The sequence below is a fragment of the Chiloscyllium plagiosum genome, unplaced genomic scaffold (genome assembly GCF_037043375.1).
Source record: "Chiloscyllium plagiosum isolate Xiang-an unplaced genomic scaffold, Cpla_swu_hap1 HiC_scaffold_20, whole genome shotgun sequence".
NCBI classification, from domain to species: Eukaryota; Metazoa; Chordata; class Chondrichthyes; order Orectolobiformes; family Hemiscylliidae; genus Chiloscyllium; species Chiloscyllium plagiosum.
In genome coordinates, this window is record NW_028270158.1 from 24,205,665 (window position 1) to 24,229,472 (window position 23,808).

General features: G+C 44.9%; 1 protein-coding gene across 3 annotated transcripts in view; it reads right to left on the reverse strand.

Annotated features, from left to right (window-relative positions):
- The window catches only part of shmt1 (serine hydroxymethyltransferase 1 (soluble)), a 40,142-nt gene extending 21,923 nt beyond the window's left edge, over positions 1-18,219 (reverse strand). The window contains exons 1-4 of one of the 3 annotated variants that reach the window (XM_043711856.2): positions 18,066-18,219; positions 10,360-10,476; positions 2,650-2,795; positions 813-928 (exon numbers count right to left, since the gene is read on the reverse strand). In XM_043711856.2, coding sequence (XP_043567791.1) covers positions 813-928; positions 2,650-2,795; positions 10,360-10,446 — 349 coding nt within the window. In that variant the 5' untranslated portion in view covers positions 10,447-10,476; positions 18,066-18,219. Of the gene's footprint in view, positions 1-812; positions 929-2,649; positions 2,796-10,359; positions 10,480-17,967 lie in introns of all 3 variants that reach the window. The other 2 variants (XM_043711858.2, XM_043711855.2) reach the window with 2 other exon arrangements.
- Between the last annotated feature and the right edge of the window lie 5,589 nt (positions 18,220-23,808).

The window sequence follows — 23,808 nt, forward strand, 5'->3', positions numbered from 1 at the left end:
AGGACATACTGCAACCATATCTCTGCCCAGTGACATAAGCCAGCCCAGTTTGGCGAGATGAGAACACCCCAGTTCCACACCTGACGGAACAGCATGCTGACATTTGATGTTGAGAGACACATATAGAACAAAGACTCTTGTGAGTCTTTGATGAACTATTGAGAAAGTGAGTTGCGAGTGTGTTGCTGGAAAAGTACAACAGGCCAGGCAGCATCCAAGGAGCGGGAGAATCAACGTTTTGGGCAAAGGTCCTTCAACAGGAGGCTTGTGTTACACTTTAATTCCCCCTCTCACTCCGCCAAAGATGTGCAAGCACTGGGCGTCCTCCATCGCCAAACACTAACCACCCGACGCCTGGAGGAGGAATGCCTCATCTTCCATTTTGGGACCCTCCAACCACATGGGATTAATGTGGACCTCACCAGTTTCCTCATTTCCCCTCCCCCCACCTTATTCCAGATCCAACTTTCTAACTCGGCACCACCCTCATGACCAGTGATACCTGTCCATCTTCCTTCCCACCTATCCGTTTCACCCTCCCCTCCCACCTTCTCCCCTACCTTCATCTACCTATTACACTATCAGCTGCCTTCCCCCCCCCCCCCATTTACCTCTCTACCCCTCACTTCCAGCCCACAAGCCTCATTCGTGATGAAAAGCTTATGCTTGAAACATCGATTCTCCTGCTACCCAGATGCTGCCTGACCTGCTGTGCTTCTCCAGCACCACATTCTCAACTCAGGATGAACTACTGTCTTGAGTAAATGAGGGAAACATTATGGGGAAGAATGAGTTGTACCCACAGAGTTTACCTGAATATGGCTGGACATTGACTCCCCATTTCTCTGGGTCAAGGTTGTATAGATCCAATGCTCGTTTCTGGCACAGCCGTTCCAACTCATCTACAAACTCAGTGCCACCATAATACCTACAGAGACAAGACAGTCACTTCATTAGAACAGGCCACATGACCAACAAATTAAAAATGACCTGGCAGAGAATAGTAAATGCTTCCTTTCAATGCCGCTGGAGGAGCAGTGTAGATGATCGGAGTCATGACACATCTTAGTTTGCACTTTTATCCCTTCTTCACACAAAGGACAGTGGAAATCTGGGCCTTTCACCAACTGCAAATCTGCTGAATTGGATTAAGACCTAGTTTTTTTGTTGTGTAAGAGCATTAAGCAAGAGGGACAAAAGCAGATAAATAGATTTAAGATGCAGACTAATCAAGAACTAGCTGAATGGCAGAACAGACTCAAGGGACTGAATAGCCTCCTCTTATTTGCACCACGGAGCTTCTATTCCTCAAGTGAATGATGACAAAGATGACAATTGGGACCAGGATAGAGAGGGAGAAATCATGATTTTTTTCAGATGAAGGATTTTTTAAAAAACTACCCAGAATTTGCTCCACAAAAGAGCTATTACTTTGGCTGCATTCCAAACAATGACTGACTTTCAGGAATTGTAGACCTGTCTCAAGCCCATAAAACCAATGGCAAACAAACCTCTGATGAACTACAGGAGTCACTTGAGTCCTGTTTGCACTCGGTGTTCCTTTATTACATGGTCCTTCCTGAACAACACGCACTCCATCCCTCCCCAAGCATCCTATGTAAAAAGGAGTGACTAATGACAAGCTTCCCATAAACAGCATCCAAACATCTGGTGAAATAAAAACGCCTCAACAAATCAGATCTGCTGAGTTCTCACCACTGTTAGCTGTGCTTAATAATGATTTCACTAGGTTCAGAAAACACGGAACTGGAATTAGTTCAATGATTGAATCGGGTTTAACTAAAGGCAATATTAATGTGAGATCCTTGATTGGGGTTGTTAACCTGGGCAAATCAGGAGTTCTGGCTGAGAGATATAAACAGGAGATACAGAGAGTCTCTTGATTCTACGCATTGGCTCTGAGCTAGCTGGTCAGAGCCTGTGTACTGCGTACACGTAAATAAAGGTTGACTTGGTGACAGGATATCTGGCTCCTTGGAGTTATTTCAACAGGTATTGAGTAGTCAGCTCTTCAAAGGCTCAGAAACCAATTGCTATTGCTGTTTAATTTAGAGGGCAGCAAAAAGAAAATAAATTGATTTGCATTTATATAGTAGGTGAAAGTGAGTACTGCAGATGATGGAGATTAAAGTCAAGAGTGTGGTGTTGGAAAGGGCTTTTGCCCGAAACTTCGATTTTCCTGCTCCTCAGATGCTGCCTGACCTGCTGTGCTTTTCTAGCACCACACTCTTGCATTTATATCGAGTCCATTAGGATCACAGGACAATCTAAAGTATTTTACATTAACTTCTGTACTTTTGAAGTGCAGTCATTATGGTATTGGAAGTGTTGAAAACTGAAAACAGACAATTTAGATAAGTTCCAGGTGATATAGATGAGATAAAATAAACCCACTGCATCTTTGATAACGTCCTTTGATGCACCTTGTTACGGATTGCAATGTCAAATGATGCTATGTATCAATGTAAATTGTTGCTGTCCCATTGCATTTGGGAGAGCTGGGGATTTTAAACACATTACTCCTGCCACACCAATGTATCATTCTAACTTTTAAGTGCAGTTTGGTGCAGTCACATGTCAGAACAAATGATGCAGTCATTCAAAGCAAGATGAGCACCAAGTCCATACCTCTGTCCAGGATACCCCTCAGAATATTTGTTATTCATGCACGAGCCCAGAGCCTCCAACACAGCTCGGCTTGCAAAGTTCTCAGAGGCAATGAGCTCCAAGCCAAGTCTCTGACGGCTCTTCTCCTTCTTAATGATGTCATATACCTGGCAGGGAAATATAAATGATTTTTAAAACTTTTATAAATGCTGTTTCTCAGCACAAGTCAAGGGGTAGTAACCTTTCCAGCTCAGAAATAAGGTCACATCATCACCAACTATGATAAATCTTCCATGGATTGATCACTTGAGTCGAGCAATCAGGAGCTAGAATTCAACTTAATTTTCTTCTCCACCACATTCCCATAGACTATTCCTGAGCCTGGGGCACTTTACCCAATTGAAGCCATCTGCTCATATGAAATGGGAACAGTAGACCACTCGGCCCCTTGAGCCCATTCCATCATTCAATAAGTTTACAGATGAACTTCTTCCTCAATCTCACTTTCCTGTCCTACCTCACATTCCTTGGTTCCCTTACTGCTTTGAAATTTATTAAATTCAATAATTAAATACTTACAGGAGCCTGAGTTAGATCATTTTAAAGATTCCCAATCTTTTGAATGAAGAAATTTCTCCTCATCACAGTCCAAAATAGTTTGATTATGATAACTGTTGACACCTCAGCAAGGGAAAGTAGCTTTTAACCCCTACCTCAAAGTACTTTGTCTGAATGCGATCACATCTCAGCCTTCCAAGCTAGACAGCATCAGTCCATTCTACTCAAACCTCTTCACATAGGGTATTCCACTCATTCCAAGAAACAATCTGCTGAACCCCTTTGTTGAATTCCCTCTAAAACAAGTATATTCTTCCTTCAGCTGATGGGTTCCAAAACAGTATAAAATATTCCAGATGTGATCTCACCAAAGCATTATACAATTTTAACGAAACCTCCTTTCTTCAATCTCTTTGCAATGAAGGCTAGCAAACCATTTATCATTCTAATTATTTGTACCTACATGTTACTTTTGTTTCTTTTGAATAGACACCCTTGTCACTAAGCATCATTTACCAGTCTTATTTTTTATAAAAACCTGTTTCTGCAATCCTCTAAGCACATTATACTCCATCCACTACCTTCTTGTTCAATCTCTTAACTGGTCCAAAGCTCCCAGCATCCTCTTTGCGTGCTCTGCACGGTTTATATCCTCACTCATTGTGAATCAACAGCAAACTTGGATATATTACACTTCGTTCTTTTACCAAATCATTGAGAAAGACTATAAATAACGAAAGTCCAAATGCTGACCTTTCAGCACTCCATAAATTAACACCTGCCATCGCAAAAATGACTGGTTATTACAACTCCCTGTTTCTGACTGTTCATCAATCTATAATACATGCTAATATACTACCACAATCACTTGAGCTTTTAAGGCGTGCAATAACTCTTCTGTGGAATTTTGTCCTGTCTTTAAGAATCCAAATGTACCACATCTACTGGTTCCTTTTATCTACCCTACTCTCAAAAAGCTCTATTAGATTTGTCAAACATAATTTCCCTTTCATAAAACTATACTGACTTGGTTTAATCAGATTGTGCTTTGTCTAATGCTGTATTCCCATGTCCTTATTAATAGATTATAGTGTTTCATCCACTTGTGAGAAATAGGAAACACAAGAAGCAAGATTAGGACCAGTCTGTCAATCTTGTTTTACCATTCTACAAGATGATGGTTGATCATGAGCTTCAAATCCACCCTTCAGTCTAAATATCCCTTACTCACTGGAAATCTGCTTGTCACAGTCAGAAATATTTTCAAAGATACAGCATCCTTAAACCTCTGGAGTAGAGAATTCTGTGGATTCTATGGAGTGAAGTAATTTACCTTCATCTCAGTCCCAAGTGATCAGCCCCTTTTCTAAGACCGTGCTCCTGTTTTCATTTCACTAGTTAGCAAAAGTAATGTCTCAGCTTTTACTCTATCAAGCCCCTTCAGAGTTTTTTACGATTCAATAAGACTTTTGCGTCTCACTCTTCTAAACTCCAGACAATATGTCAGGACAACTGGTCAAAGTTTTCCTAAATCTTCACTCCCTTCTTTCTTGAACAGTTAGGGTTACACTTATTACCTTCCAAACAATGGGGACCATTCTACAGCCTTGGGAGTTGCCCAGTCACTTAGCTAGTCCAAACTGCTTGGCAGCTTCTAAGGCACTTTGGCCTAGTAACACCTAAAGAAAGGCGATATATTTCCAAGTCAGGATGGTGAGAGACTTGGAATGGATCATACAGTGGTGGTGTTCCCACGTATTAGTTCCCCCTGTCCTTCCAGATGACAATGGTTGTGTGTTTGGAAGTTGCCACTTAAGGAACTGCATGTTTATGGATCTGTTGCCAATCAAGCAGACTGCTTTGTCCACTTGTGGACTGTGGATCATGTCAAGCTTCTTGAGTGTTGTTGGACTCATCCAGACAAGCGGAGAGTATTCCATCGCACAAGGAGGCTTTGGTACATTGTCTCTGCACTGCATTTAATGCCAATCTCCAGTCTTTTGTCCAAAACCTTGCACATTGTTTCATAGGAACATAAGAAATGAGAGCAAGAGTAGGCTATCTGATCCCTCCATTCAACAAGATCATGGCTGATTTACCTCAGGCCTCAACTTCTCTTTCATGACAGTTCAATATCCTCAATATCCTGCCAGCTCAAAAATCTGCCTTCGTCCTCTTTAAATGAAGTGATCTTGCCTCCACAACTCTCTGGGGTGGAAAATTCCAGACATTCACAAGAAATATCTTCACATCTAAATTTTAAATGACTTATCATGCAATGATAGATGCAAAATCATTTGTCTCTTGCAGGTTCCTCTACTGATTGGGTAGAACATTAAAGCGCCCCATCAGTGGGTTTAAAAGTATAGGGCTCACAAAATTCAGCACTCAGCCTGCCGCTGTTTAACTGTGCACTACTGACTTATGTCCCTTTTCACATGGGGAGGTGGAGGCCTAGGTAACCCATTCACCCTTAGGCCAATTGAGGCCCTTTAGTAGTCAAATGATGGGCACTTGGGTGTCTGTTTTGGGATCTGTTTCTATTCTTACCGTATGAGAGGGGTTCACATCAAGTGGGTTAGAACATAGAACATAGAAGAATACAGCGCAGTACAGGCCCTTCGGCCCTCGATGTTGCGCTGATCCAAGCCCACCTAACCTACACTAGCCCACTATCCTCCATATGCCTATCCAATGCCCGCTTAAATGCCCATAATGAGGGAGAGTCCACCACTGCTACTGGCAGGGCATTCCATGAACTCACGACTCGCTGAGTAAAGAACCTACCCCTAACATCTGTCCTATACCTACCTCCCCTTAATTTAAAGCTATGCCCCCTTGTAATAGCTGACTCCATACGTGGAAAAAGATTCTCACTGTCGACCCTATCTAAACCCCTAATCATCTTGTACACCTCTATCAAGTCACCCCTAAACCTTCTTTTCTCCAATGAAAACAACCCCAAGTGCCTCAGCCTTTCCTCATACGATCTTCCTACCATACCAGGCAACATCCTGGTAAACCTCCTCTGCACCCGTTCCAGTGCCTCCACATCCTTCCTATCGTATGGCGACCAAAACTGCACACAATACTCCAGATGCGGCCGCACCAGAGTCTTATACAACTGCAACATGACCTCAGGACTCCGGAACTCAATTCCTCTACCAATAAAAGCCAGTACGCCATATGCCTTCTTCACCGCACTATTTACCTGGGTGGCAACTTTCAAAGATCTGTGTACATGGACACCAAGATCCCTCTGCTCATCCACACTACCAAGTATCCGACCATTAGCCCAGTACCCCATCTTTTTGTTACTCTTACCAAAGTGAATCACCTCACACTTACCTACATAGAACTCCATTTGCCACCTTTCTGCCCAGTTCTGCAGCTTATCTATATCCCGCTGTAACCTGCCACATCCTTCCTCACTGTCTACAACTCCTCCGACTTTCGTATCATCCGCAAACTTGCTCACCCAATCTTCTAACCCCTCCTCCAGGTCATTTATAAAAATGACAAACAGCAATGGTCCCAAAACAGATCCTTGCGGAACACTGCTAGTGACGGCACTCCAAGATGAAACTTTGCCATCAACTACTACCCTCTGTCTTCTTCCAGCCAGCCAACTCCTAATCCAAACCTCCAACTCACCCTCAATGCCATACCTCCGTATTTTTTGCAGTAGTCTACCATGGGGAACCTTATCAAACGCCTTACTAAAATCCATATACACCACATCTACCGCTTTCCCCTCGTCCACCTCCTTAGTCACCTTCTCAAAGAATTCAATAAGGTTTGTGAGGCACGGCCTGCCCTTCACAAAACCATGCTGACTATCCTTGATCACATTATTCCTATCCAGATGTTCATAAATCCTATCCCTTACAATTCTCTCTAAGATTTTGCCCACAACAAAAGTGAGACTCACCGGCCTATAGTTACTAGGGTTATCCCTACTCCCCTTCTTGAACAAGGGAACCACATTTGCTAGCCTCCAATCTTCTGGCACTACTCCTGTAGACAACGAGGACATAAAAATCAAGGCCAATGGCTCTGCAATCTCCTCCCTTGCTTCCCACAGAATCCTAGGATAAATGCCATCAGGCCCAGGAGACTTATCTATTTTCACCCTTTCCAGAATTTCCAACACGTCTTCTCTACATACCTCAAAGCCATCCATTCTACTTAATTGTGACTCAGTATTCACATCGACAACAATGTCCTGTTCCTGAGTGAATACTGACGAAAAGTATTCATTCAGTGTTTCCCCAATCTCTTCAGCCTCCACACGCAACTTCCCACTACTATCCTTGACTGGACCTATTCCTACCCTAGTCATTCTTTTGTCCAGCAGTTTTAGCTGCATAGGAAAGGATGGTAGCTCCTTCCAAGACCTGTGTTCCGACTGGTGGCATTCGCCAGGGGCATATCGCCTTTATCTCTTCCCCTAGCCTTACACATTCTGCACCTCCAACTTCCTCACTGGGGCTGTCAGCCAGACACTGCGAGTACCCTGAACCTGCCTTCAGTTTGGCCAGCATTCGTTCTTACAATTTGGGGACTGGCTGAAATTCCAGCACTCGAACCTGGGATTATAGATCTGCTGGCTATTCACATGACCAGTGGCTAAGATAAGACTTTGTGTCCAAATAGAGTTAGAAGTTCCACCCTTAGCCAATTAATACGCAGCCAAGCGACAAACGACTGTGAGGTTGGCAAATTGGCGAGGGTGATACTGTGTCTTGTATGCATTCCATAACTCATGACTCCAAACTACTATTTTCCATTTTAGTTTGTTCAGTTTAGGTGAAAACTAAGTGTTTCACAATAATTACACAACTCTTGTCACACGCTCCTCTGTTTTCCAGATTTACACTGTCTGAAATGTTGGTTACTGTTAGTAGGCTGACAAATTACAGCCGCCAATGTTTTCTGCCATTTGTAGTTTCTTAATTTCAATTATACTGTCTATATCCTAGTTTTCTGGACCAAAATATTTTTTATCCACTGCCTCATCTGATCCTTTACTCCACAATCTCCTTTCCTATTTTTCCTAGTTTTTTTTAAACTCTCACACCTTAAACTGTGACTCCTGGCTGTTAACACCCTGTCACTGGGAATATCCTTCTTATGTATAACCTATCTAGTCCTGTTAGCAATTTTGACGTTCTCTATGAGATTTCCCATCATTCTTCAAAACTGATATATTATCCTAACTGATCCACTCTCTTCCCATATATTACTGCTGCCATCCCAAGAATCAGTCTGGTTAACTTTCATGATACTACCTCCGAAGGATGAACATCCTTCCTCAGATAAGGAGATCCAAAACTGCACACAATACTCCAGTTTTAGTCTCACCAATGCCCTGCATAATTGCAGGCCCCTTTGCTATAAAGGCCAACATACCACTTGCTTTCTTCACTGCCTGCTTCACCTGCATGTTACTTTCAACTATTGGTGTACAGGACACCCAGGTCTCATTGCATCACCCCTTACCCAATCGATCACCATTCAGATAATAATCTGCCTCCTTATTTTTGTTATCTCATGTTTATCCATATTATATTGTATCTGTCATACATTTGTCCACTCGCTCAACTTGACCAAATCACACCGAAGCAAGGCTGCATCTAACTCACAGTTCACCATCCCAGCCAACTTTATATTGTCTGTAAACTTGGAGTTATTTAATTTAGTTCGCTCGTCTAAATCATTGATATATATATTGCAAATGGCTGGAGTCAAAGCACTGACCCCTGTGGTATGTGAGCCGTCACTGGTTGTCACCCAGAAAATGACCTGCTTCCTGCTACTCCTTTCTTCCTGTCTGTCAACCAGTTCTCTGTGAAACATACAGTAGATGGGACCTTAAACTAACAAGAGTGGTGAAGGATAGAAATATTAAAATCAAGGTAAATTCAGGTGCCCTAAGAGTAAAGACAAGACTTAGGAGCAAGAATGTGATTTGGGTAAAATCTCACAAGTTGTGTCAGAAAGGTTAAACCATGATGATAGGACATTGGTGATAATACTATATAATGGAAAATACTACCCCCAATCCTATGCACTTTAATTTTATATGCCAATCTCAACGTCTTATCTTATCAAAAGCCTTCTGAAAGTCCAAGTAAACCACATGCATTGGCTTTCCTTTATCAACTCTACAAGTTATATCCTTGAAAAATTCAAGTATTTTTGTCAAGCATGGATTTACCTTTTGTAAATCCATATTGACTCTATTCTATCCTTTTTATAATGGAATCTAGCATTTTCTATACTGCAAATGTCAGGCTAGCTGGTTTATAATTTCTTGCTTTATTTTTTTTTTGCCATCAATTCATCTATCTTGCAATGAATGCACCTTCCATTAGACACAGGTACCATCAAATGTAATTCTTTACTATTTTCCATTATATAGTATTATCACCAATGTCCTATCATCAGGGTTTAACCTTTCTGACACAACTTGTGAGATTTTACCCAAATCACATTCTTGCTCCTTAGTCTTGTCTTTACTCTTAGGGCACCTGAATTTACCTTGATTTTAATATTTCTATCCTTCACCACTCTTGTTAGTTTAAGGTCCCATCTACTCTATGTTTCACAGAATATACTGCACAGAAACAGGTCAGTCATCCCAACTAGTCCATGCTGCTATTTACGGTCCATGCAAGCTTCCTTCTACTCTAATTCAGATACTCTTCAGAACTTTATCTATTCCTTTCTCCTTCATGTGATTATCTAATTTCTCCTTAAATGTATCAATGTTATTTGTCTCAACTACTCCTTGTGGTAACAAGTTCTATTTTGTATCAGCTTTTTGGAAAAAAAAGTCTCTCCTGAATTCTTGACTGAATTTATTAGTGATTTTCCAAATAAACCCATAAGTGGAAACATCTTCTCTATCCTATTCTAAGGAATCCCTTCACAATGTCAAAGATCTGTAACAAGTCACTTCTCAGATTTCTGATTTCTAGAGAAAGGCCAGCCTGTTTAGCATTTTCTCATAGTTTTAACTTCTAAACTCTGGTGCCGAACGATTTTTGAGTCTGTACTGCGTTGGACTGGTACTGGGGCACGGCTTAGCCTACTGATAGGAGATTGGTTTTGAGAAACAAATCACTTCATAAAGAAAAATTGACAAGATAATTTTGTTTTCTGACATACCTCTGGATCATTGGTACTGAGGGGTTCCACCAGCATTGCAGTATGAGTTTCCCACCTGTCTGAAGTGTTACCAATGATATTTGCCATAATTGAAAAGCCTTTTTCCAGTAAGGATTTCTGCTGCAACAAAAATTAAAATCGCATGAGAGTAATGATGACGCCTAGAACTTATGTCAATTAACAACCAAGGTTCTCTAAATTGTTTAATCGCCACTCTAAACAATGTTTCAACAATCTTGTATAATCATTCACAGATTGTGTGTGAAGGTTCAGGTTTGTTTGCTGTTGCAACAGTTGCACAAGAACTCTAAAATAACATTTACTGATGCCCTTCCTAGGTTGTCAAATTCTATAACATAGAAAGAGGTCATTTGGCCCTTCATTTCAGTGCCAGTGCACTGCAAATAATTAACAATAACGCTTGATTTTCCTACAATAAAGACCGTGGATGCTGGAAATCTGAAGCAAAAAACAGATATTGCTGGAGAAACTCAGCAGGCCTGGCGAGATCTGTGGAAAAAAAGCAAAGTTAGCATTTTAGGTCCAGTGACCCTTCTTCAGAACCAAATTCTGTAACTGCTTTGGCTCTAATCCTCTGTGATATTTACAAATCTAGGCTCTTTAACATCATGATTTTAGTCACTTTGCTATTGGTAGACATGTTTCAGCTGCAAAGGCCCTAAAGCTCTGGGATTCTGTCTTAAAACCTTTATACCACTCCCTCTTTTATGATATGCCTTAAAATCTATCACTTTCACCAGGATTTTGATGACCTATCTAATAACGCATGTGGCTCAGTGTCAAATTTTGACAATACTCCTGCAAAGTGCTTTGGCCTGTCTTGCTGCAATTAAGATGCTATATAAATCTAAATTGTTGTTGTCATAGGAGAAGTGTAATCAAACAAAGATCTGACAACCAGCCACACAAGGACAGCTGACCAAACGTCTGGTCAAGAAGGCTTTAAGAAGCAACTAGTTATGGCTTGCGTAGCTGCAGACATAGCTGCCAATCATGAGGCAAAGAAAGACAGGATGCACAAGAGGCCAGAGTTTGAAGAATGCCAAGTCCAAACATTCCATGTCTCTGCAAAGAAAGTGCCACTTCAATAAATAAAAGAGGCCACAATGCAGATTTGTAACAAATCTAAACTTCAGGTTTTGCATAAACTCACCAGCCAAAATATTCAAGCTCAGTTGTTTCCTCCAAATCTAGTTTCATTCACTGACAACAAAGTAGCAATTATAGCTCAATCATCTGACATATTGTCCAATTGACATTTGGAACAAAAGCATGCTTTGTTTCAGTGCTCAAACCCATCCTCCCCAGCTGGTGTAAGATGTCACACTGCACCAAGCCACTGATATATAGTTTTACTAACAGCACTCACAACAGAGAGGAGGTTCAGCTCTAGAGTTTGGAGGGATTAGCTGAAACACATGAAGTTCATCCTACCTTCCCAGCACACACACTTTTAATTTTCAACTCCCTCCAAAAACTTTCCCTCCACTCTTCTACCAACAGCACAGATCCTCAATGCAAAAATCAATCCTCACATTTCTGGGTAATCCAAGATGGAGGACAGGAAAAATTTCTGGCTTTAACAGGCTGCTCCTTTTTTGGGGTATTTTAGGTGTTGGAGGTTTCCTCGAATTCCAGGAGCAGCAATTACTGTTTTATATGCTGTTGCATTGTTTTGGAAATTTGGAGGAAAAAAAGAGTCAAAACAACGGCACTTTTAAAAGGGAGAAGGACAGACAATAGGCTGTACGTGGTCAGTGCAGAAGAAAGAGTGAGAAAGAAACCCATACTGCTAACTGACAGAGCAGTGAACCTGCGCAGTTACTGCCTTTGCTGCTTGAATTCATGTATCGCTGGACATCGGAGTATGTCCAAGAAAACTTAACAAACACACAACTGATCTTGGAGGAACCTGTTTGGGAGAGGTCACAGCACAGAAACAGATAAGTGAATAGTTTTAAGTACAGCCTTGCTGTAAATCTACAATAGTGAGTAGAGTGGGCTCTTTCTTGATTATATGTTTTATTGAGATATGTCTCTTAAGTCATAAGTATTAAGTTAGCATGCAGCAGTGTTTTGTCGAGGAATAAGACGGTGTTATTTTCTGGGTCTGTAGATTGGAAGAAGCCAAAATGCCTTTTAGTAGAGTGATATGTTCTTCTTGTTGGATGTGGGAGTTTAGAAGGGGTTTACGTGTTACTGAGGACTAGATCTGCAATAAATGCCATTAGTTGCGAATCCTATCAGATCAAATGATTCGTTTGGAGCAACAGTTAGAGGCAATGAGGAATTTACAAGACCAAGGGGGTGTGATGGATGGCAGTTGTAGGAAGGGAGAAAAGCTGCAGTTACAGTCACATAGATGGGTTAACTCCACGAAAGGTAAGAGAGGCAGGCACGTAATGCAGGAATCTTCTGTGGCTATCCCCACTTCAAACAAGTGTGCTGTTTCGGAAAATGTAGGGGGTGATGGATTCTCAGGGAATGTAGCACCAACAGCCGAGTTTCTGATATCAAGACAGGCTCTAATGCAATGAGGGGTACGTCGGGTTCCGAGCATTCACTTGTGTTAAGGGACTCTCTAGTCAGAGGCACAGACAGACGTAGCCAGCAGCGAAAAATCAGAATGGTGCGTTGCCTCCCTGGTGCCAGGATCAAGGATATCTCAGACAGGGTGCAGAATGTTCTCAAAGGGGAGAGGGACCAGAAGGAGGTTATTGCATACATTGGAACCAACGAGATAGGAAGGGAAAAGGATGAGATTCTGAAGGGAGAATATAGAGGGTTTGGCAGGAATTTAAAAAGGAGGTCCTCAAGGGTAGTAATATCTGGATTACTCCTGGTGCTACAAGCTAGTGATGGTAGGAATAGGAGGATAGAGCAGATGAATACATGGCTGAGTAGCTGGTGTATGGGAGAAGGATTCACATTTTTAGATCACTGCAATCTCTTCTGTGGTAGAAGGGACCAGTACAAGAAGGATGGATTGGACCTGGATTTGAAGGGGACTAATATACTAGCAGAGAGATTTGCTAGAGCTGCTCGGGAGGATTTAAACTAGTAAGGTGGGGGTGGGACCCAAGGAGATAGTGAGAAAAGACATCAATCTGAGACTGGTACAGTTGAGAAAAGCAGCAAGTCAAACAGTCAGGGCAGGCAGGGACAAAGCAGAGATCAAGGTGCAATTAATAAATTTAACTGAATTTATTTCAGTGCAAGAGGCCGAACAGGGAAGGCAGATGAATTCAAGGCAAGGTCAGGAACACAGGACTGGGATATCATAGCAATTAGAGAAATGTGGCTCAAGGATGGACAGGACTGGCAGCTTAATGTCCCAGGATACAAATGCTACAGGAAGGATAGAAAGGAAGGCAAGAGAGATGGGGGAGTGATAAGGGATAGCGTTACAGCTGTACTGATGGAGGATATTCCTGCAAATACATTCAGGGAAGTTATTTGGGTGGAACTGAGAAATAAGAAAGGGATGATCACCTTGTTTGGATTGTGTGATAGACCCATTAACAGTCAGCAAGAAATTGAGAAACAAATGTGTAAGGAGATTTCAGTTATCTGTAAGAATAATAGGGTGGATATGGTAGGAGATTTTAACTTTCCAAACATAGACTGGGACTACTATACTGTTAAGAGTATAGATGGAGAGGAATTTGTTAAGTATGTACAAGAAAATTGTCTGATTCAGTATGTGGATGTACTTACCACAGAAGGTGCAAAACTTGACCTACTCTTGGGAAATAAGGCAGGGCAGGCGACTGAGGTGTCAGTGGGGAAGCATTTTGGGGACAGCGACCATAATTCTATTAGTTTTAAAATAGTGATGGTAAAGGATAGACCAGATCTAAAAGTTGAAGTTCTAAATTGGAGGAAGGCTAATTTTAACGGTATTAGGCAAGAACTTTCAAAAACTGATTGGGGGCAGATGTTCGTAGGTAAAGGGATGGCTGGAAAATGGGAAGCCTTCAGAAGTGAAATAATGAGAGTCCAGAGACACTATATTCCAGTTGGGTGAAAGGAAAGGCTGGTAGGTGTAGGGAATGCTGGATGACTAGAGATGTTAAGGGTTTGGTTAAGAAAAAGAAGGAAAACTGGAGGTTGGCTAATGTGGTACCACTATTTAAGAAAGGTGGCAAGGGCAAGCCAGGGAATTATAGCCCAGTCAGCCTGACGTTGGTGGTGGGCACATTGTTGGAAGGAATCCTGAGGAACAGGACTTAGATGTATTTGGAAAGGCAAGAACTGATTAGGGATGGTCAACATGGCTATGTATGTGGGAAATCATGTCTTACAAACTTGCGTTTTTTTTTGAAAAAGTAACAGAGGATTGATGAGGGCAGAGCGGTAGACATCATTTCTATGGACTTCAGTAAGCCACTTGACAAAGTTCCCCATGGGAGACTGGTTAGCAAGGTTAGATCTTATGGAATACAGGGAGAGCTAGCCATTTGGATACAGAACTGACTCAAAGGTAGAAGTCAGAGGGGGGTAGTGGAGGGTTGTTTATCAGGCTGGAGGCTTTTGACCAGTGGAGTGCCACAAGGATTGGTGCTGGGTCCACTACTTTTCATCATTTATATAAATTAATTGAATGTGAACATTAGAGGTACAGTTAGTAAGTTTGCAGATGACACCAAAATTGGAGGTGTTGTGGACAGTGAAGAAGGTTCCCTCAGATTACTATAGGATCTTGATCAGATGGGCCAGTGGGCTGAGAAGTAGCAGATGGAGTTTAATTCAGTTAAATGCGAGGTGCTGTATTTTGGGAAAGCAAATCTTAGCAGGACTTATACACTTAATGGTAAGGTCCTAGGGAGTGTTGCTGAACAAATAGACTTTAGAGTGCAGGTTCATAGCTCCTTGAAAGTGGAGTCGCAGGTAGATAGGGTAGTGAAGAAGGCATTTGGTATGCTTTCCTTTATTAGTTACAGTATTGAGTACAGGAGTTGGGAGGTCACGTTGTGACTGTACAGGACATTGGTTCAGCCACTTTTGGAATATTGCATGTAATTCTGGTCTCCTTCCTATCGGAAAGATGTTGCGAAACTTGAAAGGGTTCAGAAAATATTTACAAGGATGGTGCCAGAATGGAGGATGTGAGCTATAGGGAGAGGTTGAATAGGCTGGAGCTGTTTTCCCTGAAGCGTCAGAGGTTGAGGGGTGACCTTATAGAGGTTTCTCAGATCATGAAGGGCATGGATAGGATCAATGGACAAAGTCTTTTTCCTGAGGTGGGGTAATCCAGAACCAGAGGGCATAGGTTTAGGGTGACAGGGGAAAGATATAAAAGAGACCTCAGGGACAACTTTTCACGCAGAGGGTGGTGCATATATGGAATGAGCTGGCAGAGGAAGTGGTGGAGGCTGGTACAATTGCAAAATTTAAAAGGCATTTGAAAATGTATATGAATAGGAAGGGTTTGGAGGGATATGGGCCGAGTGCTGGTAGGTGGAACTTAATCGGGTTGGGATATCTGGTCGGCATGGACGGGTTGGACCAAAGGGTCTGTTTCCATGCTGTACATCTCTATGACTCTATGGCCATTCTCTCCAGGACACTCTGGTTAACTCCATTCCCAATACTTCCCCACATGAATTCCACAGATGCTGCCAGAACCTGCTGAGTTCCTGCTGCAGTTTCTGGTTTTGTTGCCTATCTTTGAAAGTAAATTACATAGTAAGGATTGTCCACTATTTTATCGTACACAGTACTAATACTAGCGTCAATTCTATTCTCACTTTGACATCCATTTAAATTGGGAACAACCCTGTACTTTTAATTACACATTATCACCTCCTTGGAACTTTCCAAGATATTTGAAAGCTGGTGAATTATCCTGATTGACCACCAGACATTGCAACAAGGTTCCACGGCCAGCAAAACAGATTTGTTTTCCAAATGACCCTGGACTTTTGTTTGTTTTTTTTTTCAGATTTCTGACTTTGGATGGGGAGTGTATATTTTATCAGAAAAGTATACATTCCTGATTTCTAAGAACAGATTCTGATTGAACGATCATGGCTTTGGCCAAATAATGCCCCCAGGAGAGTGCCAAATTCACAAAATCCACTCCTCAATGAAAACACTAAAATGTAGGATTCAAATTAGGAGTTGAAAGGTGTGGTGCTGGAAAAACATAGCAGGCCAGGCAGCATCCGAGGGGCAGGAGAATCGACGTTCCGGGCATAAGCCCTTCTTCAGGAATCCATGCTGTACATCTCTATGACTGTATGACTTAAATTAGGAGTCAGGTTATCTTCATCCAACCTGTGGTTGGCACTAAAGTGAACAGATGTGTCTGGCAATCAGGTGGGAGATATGTCAGTGTCCAAATTTAAAACACTAGAAAGACATACTCGCTGAACAACTTCAACTTACACTGAGATTGTCTTGTGTCGACACTCGCCTCATGCTGCACGTTTTCAAAATTTTTCACCCCACCCTATTTCTGGAAATCCTCCAGATTGTGCGCAATAATTTCTGTGAAATTTGGTTGAAGAAGAAATGGACCTGTAACTAAACTCTTGGGAGTTGTCAGGGCTGCTGACCACCAAAGTGACGATGACAGAGTGCACTCTGCGATCATCGGATGCCATTTGTAGCTGTAGGGCTGTGTCGCCCTGGATTTAGCTTAGAAACCAGCCACCCTACAACATCAGGTATTGTAGTTGAGTGAAATGCAGACAGGTTACAGCACAGGAGGCCATTCAGCTGGTCATGTTTGTGCTGGCCCTTTGAAAGAGCGATTCACCAAACGTCAAACCCACCCACCCTTTAAGATCCCTACGGCCCAACACAATTGTTTGTTCCTTTCCAGATTCTCGAATCGGTTTCCATGTGAATGATGAAGTTGAATCTTCCACTTTCAGGCTGTGCAATCCACATCCTGAACACTCAATGTGGTTAGAGCAGGCTCAAGAGTGTGGCGCTGGAAAAGCGCAGCAGGTCAGGCAGCATCCTGATGAAGGGCTTTTTCCCGAAACATCGATTCTCCTGCTCCTCGGATGCTGCCTGACCTGCTGTGCTTTTCCAGCGCCACACTCTCGACTCTGATCTCCAGTATCTGCAGTCCTCACATTCGCCCCGTGGTTGCAGCAGGGCCTTGCGCCATGTCATGTTGCTTCTGAACTTGTAGCTGGAACGTCTAGTCGGCATCACGGACCCATACAGTGTGGAAACAGGACATTTGGTCCAACAAGTCCACACCGACCCATTCCCCGACCTATTGCACTGCATTTCCCCTGACTAATGGACAATTTAGTATGGCCAACTTAGCAATAGCTCTCGACCTTTGACCTCCCCACCAGCCCTTTCTCCCCATCTGCACTGTCCAGACCCCTCAGGTTGTTGAACTTTCTCTGTGAGGTTTGAGTGAGACACACAAGAGGGAATGCCCTGCCTGACTGCTGGCGCTCAATGGTCCAGTTTTGGAGATTGAAGTCTCTGGCGCCTGAGGAAAATCCAGCTGCTTCAAGTCGGACAGTGAACTATTCACCATCACAACCGGCTGCCGCCTGCCTTTACTCGGAGAACAACTCATTCACCGGAACGTTCAGCCCCTCATGAAGCACTAACCGCGGTGGGTACCGTCTCAAAGTCCGGGGGCCCAGCTGGCGCGCGATTGTGGGGGAAGGGGAGTAACGCTCCCGCCGCCAATTCCGACACCAACTCACCCTCCACGCGGGCACCAGGAGCCGCTCAACCGCCACCAATCAGCGCCGACTCATACCGCCCAATCGGCGGCCACGCGCCTTCAACACCGACCATTCGGAGAAGCGCAGTGCTGCTACCCAACGGCCAATAGGAAAAGGGGCTCCGTCCACAATTAGCCAATCAGAGAAAGGACTGGTCTCAGCTGCAACCAGTCAGAGAGCGGATGTGCCGTGCACCCCTCAGCCCAAGTCCGGGAGGGGGCTGTTCATCCCTGCAGCCTGTAGGGGGCAGGTAACCACTACAGCCAATCACGGAGGGGGCTGTTCACCCGTGCAGCGAATCAGGAAGGGGGCTGATCTCCCCTGCAGCCAATGAGAGAGGGCTGGGCGGTCCATTTTTGCAGCCAATCAGAGAGGGAGTGTGCTGCACACCCCCTTACAGCAAACAGAGAGGGCGGTTGGGAGGACGGGGAGTACAGTTTTACGCTGCAGCCAATCAGAGGGGGGGGGGGGGGGGGGAGAAATACCATCCATGTCTGAAGCCAATCAGAGAGGGGGCTGTTCACCGCTGCAGCCAATCAGAGAGGGAGTCAAAAAAAAGCGTGGAGCTGGAAAGACACTGCAGGTCAGGCAGCATCCCAGGAGCAAGGAAGTCGTTTGGGCATAAGCTCTTCCATCAGGAATGTGGAGGGGGAAGGGGGCTGAGAGATAAGTAGGAGGATGGGGACGGGCTGGTGGGTGATGCCAGAGGATGTGGGGGAGGCTGGTACAATTGCAACATTTAAGAGGCATTTGGATGGGTATATGAATAGGAAGGGTTTGGAGGGATATGGGCCGGGTGCTGGCAGGTGGAACTAGATTGGGTTGGGATGTCTGGTTGGCATGGACAGGTTGGACCAAAGGGTCTGTTTCCATGCTGTACATCTCTATGACTCTATAGGTGGATGCAGTTGGAAGGGGTCGCTGGAGCGGAGAGGTGGGAAGGAGGGAGAACCGGTCGAGAAAGCAGTGTCGGGTTGGAGGGTTAGATCTGTGATTTGGTGGGGTCAGGGGAGACTTGGAAACAAATGAAGTCAATGCTGATGCCATGTGGTCGTAGGGTCTCAAGGTGAGGTGTTCTTCCTCCAGTTGGTGGGTAGCTTTGATTTGGTGGTGGAGGAGGCCAGGATTTGTATGTCCTTAGGGGTGTGTGAGGGGGATTTGAAGTGGTTGGCCACAGGGCGGTGGAGTGTGGTTGTTTGGTGTGTGCGGATCAGAGATGTTCCCTGAACGTATCCACGCATTGGCGTCCTGTCTCCTTGACGTAGAGGAGGTTACATTGAGAGCAATGGATGCAGTAGACTGGGTGGATAGATGAGCAGAAAAATCTCCACGAGATTTGAAATGATCCTTTAGGGCCTTGGATGGAGATGAGGGGGGGAGGTGTGGGTGCAAGTTTTACATCTCATGCAGAGGCAGGGGAAGCTGCTGGGAGTAGAGGGTGAGTTGGTGGGGATGTGAACCTAATGAAGAAGTTGCAGGGGGAATAGTCTCTGCAGAACACGGATAGGGGTGGGAAGGGAAATATATTTTTGGTGGAGGGGTCTGATTGTAGGTGGCTGAAATAATGGAGGATAACCGCACTGTATCCGGTGATTTGTGGAGTGGAAAGTGAGGACCAGGGTTGTACTATTCACTCTTGCAGCCATTGAGAAAGGGGATGTACTGTTCACCCCTTGCAGCCAATCAGAGAAGGGGTGTTCGATACATCCTCGGGTGACCAACTTTGTGAAATTTGCATACTTTCCCTGTGTCTGTATGGCTTTCCTCTGGGTGCTCCAGTTTCCTCCTCAGTCCAGAGATGTGAAGATTAGGTGGATTGGCTATGCTAAATTGCCCATATTGTCCAGGGTTGTGCAGGTTAGGTGCATTTGTCATTATGGGAAATGTAGCGTTACAAAGGTAGGGTGGGGGCTGGATTAGGGAGGTATGCTCTTCAGAGAATCGGTGTGGACTTGATGAGCCGAATGGCCTGCTTCCAAACCATAGGAATTCTATGATCTGAGCTCCAGGACATCTCTGCAGGAGTTCCTCAAGGCAGTCTTCCTGGCCATACCATCTTTAGTTGTTTCATCAATAATCTTCCCTCCATCATAATGTCGGAAGTGGAATGCACCACTCACAGCACCTCATATACTGAAGCAGTCCATGTCCAAATGCAGCAAAACCTCAACAATATCTAGGTATGGGGAGAGAAGTGGCAAGTAACATTCATGCCACACAAGTGCAAATCATTGACCAATGTGAGGGAATTTAACCATCATCCCTTGTCATTCAGTGGCATAATCCCTAACTATTAACATTCTGGGATTTACAATTGATCGGGAACTGTACTGGATTAACCATGTTAATACTGTGGCTATCAGGGAAGGTCAGAGGTGAGGAATCCTACAGCAAGCCATTCAGCAAGAGCAGCAGCTACATGGGAACAGCACCACTTGCAAGACTACCTTCACGCCACTCACCACCCTGATTTGGAATTATAATATTGTTCCTTAAGGGTCATCTGGTCAAAGCCTTGCAACTGCTTCCTAAACAGCATCTTGATTGCTGACTCAGCCAGCAAAGCCCCTTTTAATGAATAAGTTAGTAGTTAATCAGACAGGGAATACTGCAGTTTCACCAGTTTCCTCATTTCCCCTCCCCCCACCTTATCCCAGTTCCAACCTTCCAGCTCAGCACTGCCCTCATAACCTGTCCTACCTGTCCAACTTCCTTCCCACCCATCCGGTCCACCCTCCCCTCCGACCTATCAGCATTATCCCCACCTCCATTTACCTCAGCTACATTTCCCCCAGCTTCACACCCCTTCCATTTATCTCACCAACCCCGAGGCTCCCAGCCTCATTCCTGATGAAGGGCTTTTGCCCGGCGATTTTCCTGCTCCTCGGATGCTGCCTGACCTGCTGTGCTTTTCCAGCACCACACTCTCAACTCTAATCTCTAGCATCCGCAGTCCTCACTTTCACCTAGGGAATATTGCAGCAAAGCGAAGTGGGAGCAATGTTTACAAAATTCAGAGGGACAGGGAGAAAGCACTAATCACAGCCACCGATCAGTCAGGGTCGACTCTTCACTGTAACCAGTGGGAAAGGCAGTCATGATTTGGAGATGTTGGACTGGAGTGTACAAAGTTAAAAATCACACAACACCAGGTATAGTCCAACAGGTTTAATTGGAAGCACTAGCTTTCGGAGCACTGCTCCTTCATCAGGTGACAACCACCTGTTGGACTATAATCGGTGTTGTGTGATTTTTAACAGTGGAAGGGAACTTGGTTTGCTGTAGCCAATCAAAAGGGGAAGACTTATTACTACAGCTAATCACAGAAGAAGCACTATTTAACTGTAGCCAATCAAGAAGTCTGTTTTTACAGCCAATCAGAGAGGACACAGTATTCACTACAGCCAATCAGAGAAGGTACACAATTTACTGTGGTAATCAGAAGACTCTTATAACCGGACAGTTTGTTTGACACAAATGAGATGTGCTGCTGCTTGGCACCAGTCTGAATATTGTCTGGGTCTTGTTGCATGCAGGCATAGTTATCTGTGGAGCTGGGGATGTAGCTAAATACTTACCTGGCAGGGGAGATACCACAATGTCTAAGGGGGACCAGCCAATCTCAAAGCTATGACCTCAGCAGCTGTCCAGCCCTGGACAGGGAGTTCGAAACACAGTCAGGGTGACTGTGAAGAAGGTAGAGGGTCGTAGACCGGTAGATCGCATCCTATTTATTAAGAAAGTACTGCTGGGATGCTGTGGGTTTACTGCAGCGGACGGGTCTATCCGCTCAAGGATAGATTACCTGTTTGTGTCCCGAACGCTCTCGGTCAGATCCACCGACGTCAAGCCGGTGTTCTTCTCCGACCACTGCCTCCTGCTGGCCGACTGTCACCTACAGGACGAGCAGCGGGCTGGTAAGGGAACGTGGAAGCTCAACACCAAGCTGTTGACCCCGGAAAACATTGAGGAGCTCAAGAGGGACTACGCAGGTTGGAGAACCGTGAAGCCCCTCTTTGAGTCCCCAGCGGACTGGTGGGAAACAGTAAAAGGGAACATCAAGAGGTTCTTCATCCTCAAAGGTGTTCAGGAGGCGAGAGAGAGGCGGGGAAAACTGTCCTAGCTCCAGGAAAGTGTGCAGAACCTGCTCCTGCTGCAGACGATGGGGGTGGATGTCACGGAGGACCTCAAGGAGGTGAAGGGCCAGCAAGCCTCGCTCTTTGCTTTGGAGGCCTCCAAGATAATCATCCGGTCCAGGGTCCGCTCGGTGGAGCAGGACGAGACGTGCTCACGTTTCTTCTTCCAGAAGGTGCACAAAGAGAGCTCTGTGCTCAGCAGCCTGAAGGAAGAAGATGGCTCGCTAACGTCATCTCAGGCTGACGTCATGAGGATCAGTAAATCCTTCTACGCCAGTCTGTATGACGCGAAGCCGACCGAAAGCGCGGCCTCCCAGTCGTTCCTGTCCTCTATCACGGAGGTCTTAGATGACAGAACACGGGAGAGGCTGGACCAGCCGCTATCTCTGGACGAGCTGACCAAGGCCCTCGAGTCGTTCGAAAAGAATAAAACTCCCGGAAGCGACGGCTTACCGGTCAAGTTCTATTCCGCTCTGTGGGACTTGATTGGCCAGGACCTGCTGGAGGTGTATGTCAGTATGCTTCGGGCAGGTACCATGAGTGAATCCATGAGGAAAGGCATCATCACCCTCGTCTACAAGCGGAAGAGGGAGAGGGAGGAACTCAAAAATTGGAGACCAATCTCACTGTTGAATGCAGATTACAAAATTCTGTCAAAGGTAATCGCCAACCGGGTCAGGTCTGCTCTGGGGTCGGTGATTCACCCTGACCAAACCTGTGCTGTGCCGCGCAGGAAGATCGCTGAGAGTCTCGCACTCCTCAGGGATACGATCGCCTACGTGCAGGACAGAGGGTTGGACACCTGCCTGATCAGCCTGGACCAGGAGAAAGCCTTTGACAGGATATCACACACGTATATGAGAATGTTCTCTCCAAAATGGGCTTTGGGGAGGGAATCTGCAATTGGATCAGACTGCTCTACACCAACATTGTCAGTGCAGTCTCAATCAACGGGTGGGAATCAGATAGCTTCCCAGTCAGATCTGGAGTCAGGCAGGGCTGCCCTCTCTCTCCTGCCTTGTTTGTGTGCTGCATAGAGCCATTTGCCGAGTCCATCAGGAAGGATGCGAGCCTGAGAGGGGTGACTATTCCTGGCAGCGGGGGCTTGCAAGTTAAGGCCTCCCTGTACATGGATGACGTCGCCGTTTTCTGCTCGGATCCACTGTCCGTGCACAGACTCATGTGCATATGTGACCAGTTCGAACAGGCCTCGGGGGCCAAGTTAAACTGAGGCAAGAGCGAGGCCATGCTCTTTGGGAACTGGGCCGACCAATCCTTGATCCCCTTCACCGTCAGGACTGACCACCTGAAGGTGCTGGGTATTTGGTTCGGGGGGACTGGGGCGTGCGCCAAGTCTTGGGAGGAGCGTATCAGCAAAGTGAGGCAGAAACTGGGCAGATGGACACTACGGTCGCTCTCCATCGCGGGGAAAAAACCTGGTCATCAGGTGTGAGGCACTGTCATTGCTATTATACGTGGCACCGGTCTGGCCTATTCCCAGAATCTGTGCCACTGCAGTCACCCGGGCCATCTTCCAATTCATATGGAGGTCAAAGATGGACCGGGTCCGAAGGGACTCGCTGTAC